The sequence below is a fragment of the Protopterus annectens genome, chromosome 8.part0 (assembly GCF_019279795.1).
Source record: "Protopterus annectens isolate FY-2018-M chromosome 8.part0, PAN1.0, whole genome shotgun sequence".
Lineage (NCBI taxonomy): Eukaryota > Metazoa > Chordata > Ceratodontiformes > Protopteridae > Protopterus > Protopterus annectens.
The window spans coordinates 1,889,720,361-1,889,732,822 of record NC_056741.1 but is presented as its reverse complement, the minus strand read 5'-3'; the positions used below and the strand labels follow the sequence as shown (position 1 = coordinate 1,889,732,822).

The window sequence follows — 12,462 nt, the reverse complement described above, 5'->3', positions numbered from 1 at the left end:
TATTGATCTGTACAATTCTGGGTTTGTCCTACTCCCCTTTGCCTTAAAGACAGATTTAACAAGTGCATGTCTCCTTTCTTGAGGAATCTCCCCATATTTAAATGACCTATTGAATAAGAGATGTAATGGTGCTGTAAATTCATGCCAAAGTGTTCTCAGGTAATTATTACTAATTCCGTCTCTTCCCAGAGCATTGTTGGGTCCAGTTTGCTCAGTTTTTTTTTTCATTATAATTTAATTTGATTTCAGTATCTTGAGGTTCCCTGGATATTACTAGGACAATTTATCACGCCCATTGTAGAACCAAACTGCTTAGGATAAGATTCTGATGTGTTGTGTCGCAGAGTAAATTTTAGAATTGACACTTAGTTTATCACCATATCTTGTTTATTTATAAAATGTTTTCCTATTATGCTCAGTATCTTTGTATAAATTTTCTTCAAAATTTTCTTGATCTTGCCTCACACTGTTTGATTTGTCTGTACAGATTGTTAATTGCAGATTTCGAAATCATAGTTCAACCTTTCTGTATATTTCGTATATTTTTTGTCTTTGACCCTAATCGAGTATCTTGTTTTTATGAAAGGATATCTTCCTGACTTTGTGTGCCTAGATCCTGAAGTTAAACATCTTTTTTATTTTTTTTTTTTTGCATTCAAACAATTTCTCTTTCAAAACTTGCCATAGTCTTCATGCAGTTTTTTCCACTGAATGCATCACTCCATTTAGTTTTACATAGTGACTGTTTTGCTTCCTTATAATCTGTTACTGATTTTCTGTGCATTGGTTTAGATTTTAGTTTGGCAGATTTATTTAGCAAAAATGTAACTGTTATAGCCACGCGATCAGTGCACATCAACAGTAGTAAAACTTTACATGAAGTAACATTAATTTCTTTAGGAACACAAATGGTATCTAGTATATTCTGTTCCCTGTTAGGCATTTTTTCTAGTGATCTGAAGGCAGTTGTTGTTCCTGAACATATGTTGTAAATAATTTCCTTAGTATTATTCTTAAATCAGCATTATTCCATTCTGTTTCTGGTAAGTCCCCAAACATTGTCATTCTTCCCGGCTCATAACGTGTTGGATGTAGCACAAGTTTCTGTATGCCTAGATCCCTACGAATGTAGGATGTGTATACCTATATTTGAAGATCCTCACTGGCAAAGCGTTATAGGTGCATTATTAGCGGTTGAAAGAGACCTTGTAATGTTGTGATTAACTGTAGAACGGATAGATGTTAGTGCTAATTGTTGAATCAGTCGCCTTAAATGCACAATATAACTTCTGCAGGAAAAGTTATATTTAATTCAGTGGTTTAGTATAACTGGTGACCTCACGAGTTCACATTTGCATCTTAGACTATCTGTAATACATGAGAGCTCACCTAAATACTGTTTAACTTCAGATTTCTTAAGGCATTGGCACAGAACAGCTGTTGGTTCAAAATTGACATACTGGGAAACATAAAAATTGGAAAATCTAAACATGGTTCCTGGTCTTATTTTAAGTGTAGTGCATCTTTTGGGTGCTTCCCCTGTCCAACTTGTCTGAAGACAAACATTATGGAATTTATTATAATGTTAAACAAAACAAAAAAAAAAAAAACAGAATGTTAAATGCATACAAATTGTGGATTCACCTGTGAGTGTGTGCAAGTGTGTGTATATATCTATATATGGGAGCCCTTCATTTGTTCGAACTTTCAAATGTTTGAAACTCATATGGCCGACGCCATATGTGCGAATGTTTGAAAGGCCACAAATGATAGCGGAGATCCTGCTACATTGTGGGACTGGGAGATTCCCCTTTCCTGCACTGTAGTGCAATCTTGGAGTGAGAATATTTAAGTAGCTGGTGTGGGGGTGCAGGGGGCTTGCCCCCCTGCAAAACACAGTTTTACTGTGTTTACAGGTAGGTAAATGGTGCTATTTCAGGATGTCACTGTTTAGGAATGTCGATCATATGGTGTCGGCCATATGAAAGTCGGCATTCTGAACGGTCGACATTCTGAAGTATACCCCTCTATAAATATATATATATATATATATATATATATATATATATATATATATATATATATATATACACACATACACACACATATATATATATATATATATTTATATATATATATATATATATATATATATATATACATACATATACATATACAGATACAGACACACACACACCTGTATATGTGTGTGTGTGTGTGTGTGTGTGTGTGTGTGTGTGTGTGTGTGTGTGTGTGTGTATATATATATATATATATATATGTATGTGTGTGTGTGTGTGTGTGTGTGTGTGTTTATATATATATATATATATATATATATATATATATATATATATATATATATATATATATATAATTTGTGTTTACATATGTGTTTGTGTATATATGTATGTAGGTGTATGTCTATATAGCTGTAGTTATCTGTATATATGAGTCTACTTCAGAATGTCGACCGTTCAGAATGCCGACTTGCATATGGCCGACACCATATGTTCAACATTCCGAAAGACTGACATCCTGAAATAGCACCATTTACCTACCTGTAAACACAGTAAAACTGTGTCATGCAGGGGGGCAAGCCCCCCACACCCCCTGCTACTTAAATATTCTCACTCTGAGATCGCACTACAGTGCAGGAAAGGGGAATCTCCCAGTCCCTTACTGTAGCAGGATCTCCCCTATCATTTGTCGGCTTTTCAAACGTTCGCTCATATGGTGTCAGCCATATGAGTTTCGAGCATTTGAAAGTTCGAACAAATGAAGGGCTCCCATATGTATGTATATATATATATATATATATATATATATATATATATATATATATATATATATAGAGCTGCGGTGGTGGAGCTGCGGTAGCGTTGTTGCCTCACAGTTAGACGTTGCCCGTTCCATTCTCAGAGCATCTTCTGTGTGGCGACATGCGTGAATGGGCTTTCCTTCGGTGAAGGTTGTGCATTGGGCATGGCAAGGCAGCACGTAAAAATCTACTGCCAATCATTAGCGGACCGGAGTTCCGCTGTGGCAACCCCTAACCGGGAAAAGCCGAAAGATACAAACAAATATATATAAAAAACAGGGAAGGCATTTGTTGTACCATTCTAAACGCTTTGTGGGTTTACTTTGAGTGTCTATGTTTGTGATTGACTTCACTAAGTCAACTTTTGTATTGAGCCTTATTATTTCTTTCCAGGAGGCCATTGTTTCTTTGGAGCAGTGTAAACAGTTAATGAAAAATGTACTTGAGGATGACCGGTTAGTGAGACTTCAGTTGCAAGGAGGAGCTATGCTAGCCAGACTTAAAAAAGAGGATTTTTGTATCATCAGAACTGATACTTACAGGTGAGCATGTGTCTTGTTGGCTGGTGCATGAATTTAATAAGCTGTGAAGGTGTTTGTATGAGAAGAATTTACTATAACTTTAGAAATAGCTGTAATCCACATTGGTATTTATTGTGATTTGATAAATGGTTTTAAATCACTTTTTGTATGACATTTTCCGTAAACTTGTGGCATGTTTGCACTTGTTTGTTGCTATTACAACACAGCAAGGTACTTTTAGGAACAAACTTTCTTATCACAGTTACCTTTATTTGTTATTTTATGCTGTCTTATCTTATTTTTGTAATTTATTTATATATCCCTTAGATTGAGTTTATTGTATAATGTTAACCAGTGTAGAAAGCTCAGTTGCATGATGGGTAAGAACCTTTCACTTCCAGTTTATCAACATTGTTGGGTCTGCTGTATGAAACCCAGTCTATGAGAGCTGGCAAGAAGCTAGGAATTAAATTCAACATCTTTGAGATTTGTTGTGTTTTTTAAAGTCTTGTGATTTTCAAAATTGCTTAAAGCATTCTAAGGACTTGATTATTTTTGACTGATTTTCATAGCCACAGAATAGGACAGCTGCAGAGGCATATTTATATTATGCAAATTTTATAGAACTGATCTTCCTTCACAAGTTTTATTTTACATGCCAATGAAGAGTTTTGATGTACTTTTATACAGGCTGGGTTCACATTGTTTGTGGCTAAGATTCATTAATCAGTGGCTGAGTTTTACTTGACAAAGAGTCCTACTGAAAGGCATTTGTAAGACAGCAAGTGCCATGTCAAGTCTTTCTGATGTGGGAGCTGACCATAATGCTTACCTAGTAACTCCTGGTTGTCTTTTTGTATGTCACCTAAATTGGTCAGGTTATATGATATCTAGACATTTGTCAAAATGCTGTGTAAACATCAGATGCACTTCAGATGTTTTACTAGCTTCCATGAGATGTCTACTCTGTTTACTTTCTGAAGAAGATGCATACCCTTGCCTTTCTTTACTTATAAAACATGCTGTGAGGCAACATATGATAATCATATCAAACATTTAAATAGCTTCATACATTCTTACTTAGTTAATTAGTTGTTTATTAAGCTGTAAGTTGTAATTATATAATTACCAACATAATAAACAGTTAAATTATAATTGAAGTGAGATGAGACTTGAAAAATGTAGCTAATGTAGTTACAAAAGATAGTTAATATTATTTCCTTGCATCAAACAAAAATACAAGCACTGTCCAGTACTGAAATGGGCAAATGAGAAATTTTGTTCACCATTTTCCTTGAAACACTTAGGCTCTGCTGGGCCTCCCCCCACCCAACTTTATTCCTGAGCTTTTGTAAAGAATGCTGCAGCAGTGATATAGAAGGACATAGTGCAGTTGTATAAAATGTTACATTAATAGTAGATGTCCTTCTTTCACTGTTGCAGTATTCGTTCCCTCCCTCCTGCTCCTGTTCCTTTTTTCCTTCTGGATCTACATGTTCCCTCTTGTCTCCTTCAATTGTCGTTCCTCTTGGGGCTTTTCATTTCTGAGATGGTATGTCCATACTTCACCTTTATACCCTACTCTGTGCACGGGGAGCATACGTGTGACATACAGCATTCCTATTACAGCCTAAATGCTTTGGTATACTGACTGGATGTCAGGCTACCCTTGGCAGGGGATCCCCATTGTAAAGAATGCTACAACTGTGAAGAGAAGGACAACTACTGTTATAGTAAGATTTTACACAACTGTATTTTCCCTGTGGAAAAAAAAACTTCTACCTTACTTTTTTTGTCAGAAATTGTACTTGTCCTATAAAACATTAATTTTAAAGTTGGGAAAGAGTTTTTGTCATGTGGCTTTTAAATACTTTTAAACAGTAGTGTTACTTTTTTACATTTATTTGAAACTAGTTTTTCTTCATGGAAAGTTTTTTTAATTTACTTTTGGGGTGGGGTAAGTATTTAAAGTGTTTTGTACTGTGTTTTTATGGGGAAAAAGTTACTTTTTTAGTACTTATCTTGTTTACTGACAAATGTCGCCAGACTTACCCGAGAATCATGTTTCAGATTAAACGTGGGACAACCTACAAGTTCCTCAGTTCTCCCTTCTTCCAGCCACAAGAAGACAATTAACCAAACATGCTTTGATACCTCAACAGGCTTTTAAAGTGCTACAGAGGCAGATAGCTGGCTCTGCCATGACCAAAACTGGTTCCTTGGATCACTCATCTGTTTTTTTTTCTGGCACCCACTAGTGGTATCCTTACATCCACTATGGACCCGGAGTTTGACATATCCTCTGTGGTTGTTGCAGTGCTGTTGTCAAGCAAGGGCAGAGAATGCCATTCTGTCTTGCCAGAAAGCCATGCCCTTCCCTAGGATTTTTTTTCCCTGGCAAAAGTGGATCTATTTCTTCAGAAATTCCTGCCAAAAGGAAACAAAAACTTAAGATATGTCTTCTTCTATCTCAGTTTCTGTATAGATGGGTGATTTATTGGGCTTAGCTCTGGGTTAAGTTCAGGCTCTTGTCCCTTCCTATATTGCTTTATCAGTTTAAAGAAAAAAAAAGGATTCTTTATTTTTGAAGAGTCTCAAGAAATTGAACCTTGTCTTTACAGATTTCTGAATCAGATTCTGAGGAGATCACTTTTGAAAGATTCCCTTTCGCAGGTACGTTTTCTAAAATAAATGTGTTGTTCCAGTGGGAAAACATGGAGGTTTCTCATTCCCTTAGGAAGTTTTATATGATTTGTTGCCACTGGAATATCCAAAACAAACTCCTTTTCATTCTATTCTTTCTATTTTGGAGGATGTTTTTGTCATAACCTGTGATTTCCCTGATAGCCAGCCTACTGCCTCCTAAAAATAACGGTAAACTATGTAGAACATCTTAGTCTTACAAGTTTATCCCAGATCTGATCCAGCAGCTATTGCTCTAGCAAATTCAGCTGTTGCTAAGTATATGATTAATATTAATCCCTCTCCTTTTGACAAGGATGGGAAGGCTTTTGATACATTTTGGGAGAAAGTATATTCTTCTGGAAAACATTTTTAAAGTTCTCAGTTTTAAAGCTCATATGTTAAAGATTATGCGTGTTAATCTTGAGTATATGAGGAATATTTTTGCATTTGTTTCCTGTTGTGAAGAAAAATCTGATTTGTGTAACTTGGTATCTTCTATGTCTCAGTTGACTCCCCATTATTTGAAATGTGCTTATAAGTCTGCAGATGCCACCTTTAAGGGTACTGTCACTGGTGCTGCTTTGAAGAGGTTTGCCTGACCACATTATCAAAATCTCCAAGAGGATGTCAAAATGAGGTAGAGAACTCTGTTTTTTTTTTTTTTTTTTTTTTTTTTTTTGGACATTCTGCTGCAGAGATCATTAAAAGTGTGATGGAGTAGGAAAGGTTATACAAGAGAGAGCTCCCAGATTTTTCAGCCCCCATACTGCAGTAGCTGCTTCCTCTCTCTATTAACTCTTTTTATTTCTATTCCACCTGCTAATAAAAGGTTGGTGAATACTAATCCATCTCCTTTGGACAAGGATGGAAAAGCTTTTGAGAAGTTTGGAGGAGAATTTAATCCTCCACTACTTTAGCCTTCAGAATTCTGGATTATCAGGATCATTAGTTGAAATACATGCTGGCTTATTTTGATGACCTAAGAAACATTTCTATTTTATCTTAAGAAGGTAGGTCTTCTCTGAATCCTGTTTTTGGTTCTCTTTTGCAGGTAGTTAGCCATTCCTTTAATGGTGTATGTGAGTGTGCTGACTTTGTCCAGGTCGGCAACTACTGCTACTGTGATGACATGTTTTGCTTAAGTACATAATCAGAATCTGAGATATTAAGATATAATCATTTTGATCACTGCTGCAGTAGTCTAAGCTATATAAGATATCTGAAGTAGTTTACTTCATTTAGTCTTCAACCTTTGGGTCCCCGTATCCATATTGGATCCGACACGGATGCATTTTCCAGTTATGGCTCCAAGCTCCATGCTCCTTCCCTATCCATAATGCCCCTGTCTCCCTTCTCCCTTCAGAACTTGTTTGCCACCTGAGGAGAAGCAGCGTGGTCCGAGCTCCCATTGCATTTTGGTAGCGTTATTTTTGAATATTTTGACTTTCTGACTATCCTTTTCACTCTTAACCTTTTCTATACCTTCACGGGGTTCTTCATAGTTTTTTTCTTGTAGGCTTTTCTGTCTTCCTCCCCTCTTCTCTTTACTAGTTGTGTGTGTGTGTGTGTGTGTGTGTGTGTGTGTGTGTGTGTGTGTGTGTGTGTGTGTGTGTGTGTGTGTGTGTGTGTGTGTGTGTGTGTGTGTGTGTGTGTGCGTGTGTGTGTGTGTCTATCTTTTGAACCAGCTTAGGCATGGTGGATGCCCCAAAGCCTGGCTTCAAAAGATGCACAGAATGTGGTCATAAGCTTTCCTTGGCGGGTGGCCACACTCTGGGCGTGGTTTGTTTGGGGGTGGCTCACCTCCAGTCCCCCTGTCCTATTTGCGCTGGGTTTAACCCCAGAGCACTTAAGGACAGGCAGGACAAACTAATTGTCAAGGGCCTGTTGCCCTCCACTGCTGGGACAGATGTCCCACCTTCACCGTCTAAGAAAGCAGCTGCTGCTGCTGCTTCTTTCCCTTCCTCGACCTCTGGGACTCACCCTCCCGCCAAGTGGTCCGGGGAAAGGGATAAGGTCAAGAAAGACCGGCCTCGCAAGTGCTCCCCTGATGGCTTGTCAGAGGCTGGCCCCCCGCCGAAGATTAAGCCTGATGTTCTTCGTTCCCCATTGCTGCAGTCCTTACTATTGGGTATAGTCCGCCGTCCAGTCGGCCCGAATACCAGAGTATAAGGCTGACGTCGGTCAGGGCGCATTAGACTGACGTCAGTACGTCAGGGTACTAATGCGCATGACCGACGTCATATCCTCAGTCTTTTTTGCCGCATGGTCCGATGCAGAAGCAGTTTTGCGAGTGCAGGTTGGCGTTCTGAAATATTTCCGAAACCGGAGTTTCAGACCGAAACAGAGTTGGCTAAGTACCCGTTGGGAACATTTTGGTTTTTTCTTGCCTCAGTATTTAACCGGATGTCAGAAAAAGTGAATAACTGTATTTCTTGTGGGAAACAGATACCTCATAGGGATTACCATACCTTGTGTATACCTTGTTTAGGGCCTGAGCACGGCGTTGTTGGTTGCCGCTCTTGTGCTAGGTTTAACAAACGCACTATTAAGAGGAGGTTAGACTGTGCCAGGTTAGTGTTTGGGAAGCGTTGTAATTATAAAATGCCGCCGGATGCTCCGACGCCGCTTCCAAGAAGCGCAAGGACAAAACAGCGAAGCCTAGGGTTGATGAACCGGCAGTCCCGGACGCCGGTTCTTTAGAAGGGTCAGTGGAGCCAGAGGTTTTGCCAGAAGTTTCCATGGAGTCTCAGGGCGAAACTTTACTGTTACAGGATGTGCCTTCTCAGGAGGTAGGCCAGGCTGAGGGGCTTCTCAGGTAACTGTTCTTCCCTCTCTTCCCAAGGTAGTTAGAGCCTCTCCTTCTGTTGCCAAAACTTCTTTGAGAGGTAGGCCAAGTTCAGCTTCAGTGGGGCTTCTCCTAGCATTTCGGGTTCTGTACCTAAGAAACATATGCTTAAAATGGCAGAAGATTTGATTACTATGATTAGAGGTTCTATGCCCCTCCTGATAAGAGGCCTAGGGTGGAACCGAGTTTGATAGTTTTGAACAGTGTTCAGAGGCTTCAGAGTCTTCTGCGGAAGACTTGCAGGAGTATCCTACTTATTCTGATTCTGATGTGGATGATTCCACTCCTACAGCTTCTCCTCCTGAGGATTTCTCATTTTCAGAGACTCTGCATTCCATGAGGGAGCACTTTAAATGGGAAGGCCAGGATTACTCTGATTCCAGGAAAAGGCTTAGGGAATTCTTGTTTTACCCCAGCATACGCCCTTAGCCATTCCTCCCGTGTTGAATGTGGTGGAAGATGTTTTTGCAGAGGCTACCTAGAACCCTGACTCTTTGCCTCCTGCTCCTGTTAAGCCTGATAGGTATTATAGGGTGCCCGAAGCTCATAAGTATTTGTTTAAGAGTCCTAGGGCGGACCCAGAAACTATTTCTCAAGGGCCTAAAGGTGTTAAGGCTTCTGTGGTTAAAAATCCTGTTCCCACTGATAAAGAGGCAAGGGCTTTGGATAGGTGGGGAAAGAAAGTGTATACTTCTTCCACTCTAGCCATGAGCGTTGAATTGTCAGTTTCACATGCTAAAATATCAGAATTATCTCCTTTCACAATTAAAATCTAAGGTGGATGCTTTGGCGGAAGGTATTGAGTGTAAAGAGTTGCTGGATTTGGTTCATGTGTCTGAACAAGTGGGTAAGCATTCTTTGCAATGTGGTTTTGATGCTGTACAGGCCTCCTCGAGGGTGGCTGCTACTAGTTCTGTTCTTCGCAGGCATGCATGGTTGAGGGATCAGAATTTAGCTGAGCATGTTAAGACAAGGATTTTGGATGCTCCTTTACAGTCTGATGTATTGTTTGGATCGCCTGTGGAAGCAGTTTTAAAGAAAATGGAGGACAAAGCTAAGTCTATGCAAACTGTTAAAGATTTTTTGCAGGTGCAGCCACCGAAGTTTAGTAGAAATTGGCCTACTAAGGGGTGGACATATCCTGCTTATGATTCCCAGTCTAGGGGTAGGTCTAGACGTGGTAGGGGCAGGGCTCAAGGTTCTTTTAGGCCTAGAACAGGGAGTTCACCTGCTCAGACTTCTGGTGAGGGCAGGGGTCAGTCCTTTCGTAAACAGACCCAATGACCTGTCTTTTCAGCTGCCAGTAGATTCTCGTCTGGCAGCTCCTTTGGGAGGAAGACTGTCTCTTTTCAAAGAAAATTGGGATTTAATTACTCAAGACAAATGGGTGTTGGATATCATTCACCACGGTTACAGATTTTATTTCCATACAATGCCCCTTTCAAAGGCATGCCAGACGTTCCTCCTCCACAAAGAAAAGAGGCTCACAAGCAAGTTTCTCAGTTACTCCAGATGGGGCCATTCAGCCAGTCCCTGTATCAGAAAGGGGCCTAGGATTTTATTCTCGCCTGTTCCTAGTACCAAAGAAGGGGAACACGTGGAGACCAATTTTGGATTTATCTCTCCTCAACACTTTTCTGGACATTCCCAAGTTCAAGATGTTGACGTTACAACAGCTTTTACCTCTGCTGGGCAAAGATCACTGGATGGTAACTTTAGATCTCAAAGAGGCTTACCTTCATGTGCCTATAAGGCTAAGTTGCAGGAAGTATCTGCGGTTTCGAGCTGGAAATTCTCATTATCAGTTCTCTGCATTGCCCTTTGGCTTATCTACTGCGCCCAGAGTATTCACAAAGGTTCTGGCTCCAGTGATAGCTTACTTCAGGCTTCAAGGAATTCAAATCTATCCTTACTTGGACGACTGCCTGATTCTGGCTCAAGAAAAGGAAGACCTTCTACAGCATCTGGAATATGTTATAGCAGTGCTAAGATGCCTAGGGTATTCTGTGAACGAAATAAAGTCCAGTCTAGTACCCTCTCAAGACATGTGCTTTCTGGGTGTGAGACTGAATACAGCAGCCCAGATGGCCTTTTTAACCCCGGACAAACAAAAGAGTCTATCACTTTACTTCCATCAACTATCTCATCAGTCCGTGCTGACTGCAAGGACAGTCCTTCAAGCATTAGGGTTCATGGCATCTTGTATTCTGGTGCTTCCCAATGCCAAACTGCATATGAGGAAGCTACAATGGTATCTCAAAATGTATGGACACAGCACTGCCAGGATTTGGACACTGTCATTCAAATAATACCTTGCCTTCAAAAAGAATTTTTGTGGTGGGCTCAGGAATGTCACCTAAACAAGGGACTCTCTGTGACCCGGCCAGAGGCGAGTCAGATTTTAACGACAGATGCCTCGGACATTGCTTGGGAGCTCATCTAAATGGAAAGTGGATACAAGACAAGTGGCCTGCCAGACTACAGCATCTACATATCAACATGAAGGAGATGTTAGCAGTCCAGTTTGCATTAATGGCTTTCAAGGAGTTACTTCTTCCAGGGCAGGTGTTGATTCTAACAGACAACACAACTGTCATGTGGTACATCAACAAACAAGGGGAACACATTCTTATCCTCTATGCAGGCAAGCAATGATTTTATGGGAGACTGCGCTAAGCTTGCAACTTACTCTTCAGGCAAGGTTTCTGCCAGGAGCACAGAACTCCTTAGCAGATGTGTTAAGCAGACAAATCATGGATCCCCACGAGTGGAAACTGGATCTTCATGTATTTCAGAGATTGACAGTGTCATGGGGAACTCCAGACATAGATCTGTTCGCTTCTCCACTAAACCACCAGCTGCCAAAGTATTGCACAAAGGGGTTTCATCACACAGCTTGGAAAGTGGATGCTCTGTCTTTCAGTTGGAAAAACCTTCATGTGTATGCCTTTCCACCTCTACCTCTTCTTCCAAAGGTACTATTAAAGGTCAGACAGGACAGGCCAAGGATGATTTTGATAGCTCCAGATTGGCCTCGGCAACACTGGTACCCACTACTACGGAGTCTGGTAGAGAAGCCTCCATGGCCTTTACCTCTGATTCCTCATCTGTTGTCTCAGAAGGACGGTTATCTGCTCAATGTCAAGCTTCACTCTCTTCATCTAACAGCCTGGCATATTCTGTGTTGAGACACAGCAGGTCTCAACTTCCTCAACAAGTTTTAAATGTGATTATGGAAGCTAGAAGACCTAGTACAAGGAAAGTGTACGCAGAAAAATGGAAGAGATTTTTATTTTGGAGTACAGCTAAGAATTTGGAGATTTCTGAGCCTAATTTGAGTGTGGCTCTTCAATATCTTACTGAGTTATTGGACAAAGGTTTGTCCTTCTCTTCCATTAAGATTCATGCTGCAGCAATTTCAGCTCACTATGATTGTGATCCACCATTGTTTTCGCATCCTTTGTTCAAGCAGTTTCTTAGAGGGGCAAAGAATATAAGACCCCCACGTAGAGCTCCTACTCCTGCTTGGGATCTCAATTTTGTGTTGGAAAAACTTACTCTACAACCTTTTGAGCCTGCGGCTACTGCTG

The 12,462-nt window shown here is 40.2% G+C and overlaps 1 protein-coding gene across 1 annotated transcript in view; it reads left to right on the top strand.

The window, feature by feature from the left end:
- PLEKHG4 (pleckstrin homology and RhoGEF domain containing G4) overlaps positions 1-12,462 on the top strand; it is a 3,374,045-nt gene that overhangs the window by 1,551,249 nt on the left and 1,810,334 nt on the right. The window contains exon 10 of the mRNA XM_044079537.1: positions 3,215-3,363. Within this exon, the coding sequence (XP_043935472.1) occupies positions 3,215-3,363 (149 nt within the window). The remainder of the gene's footprint in view (positions 1-3,214; positions 3,364-12,462) is intronic.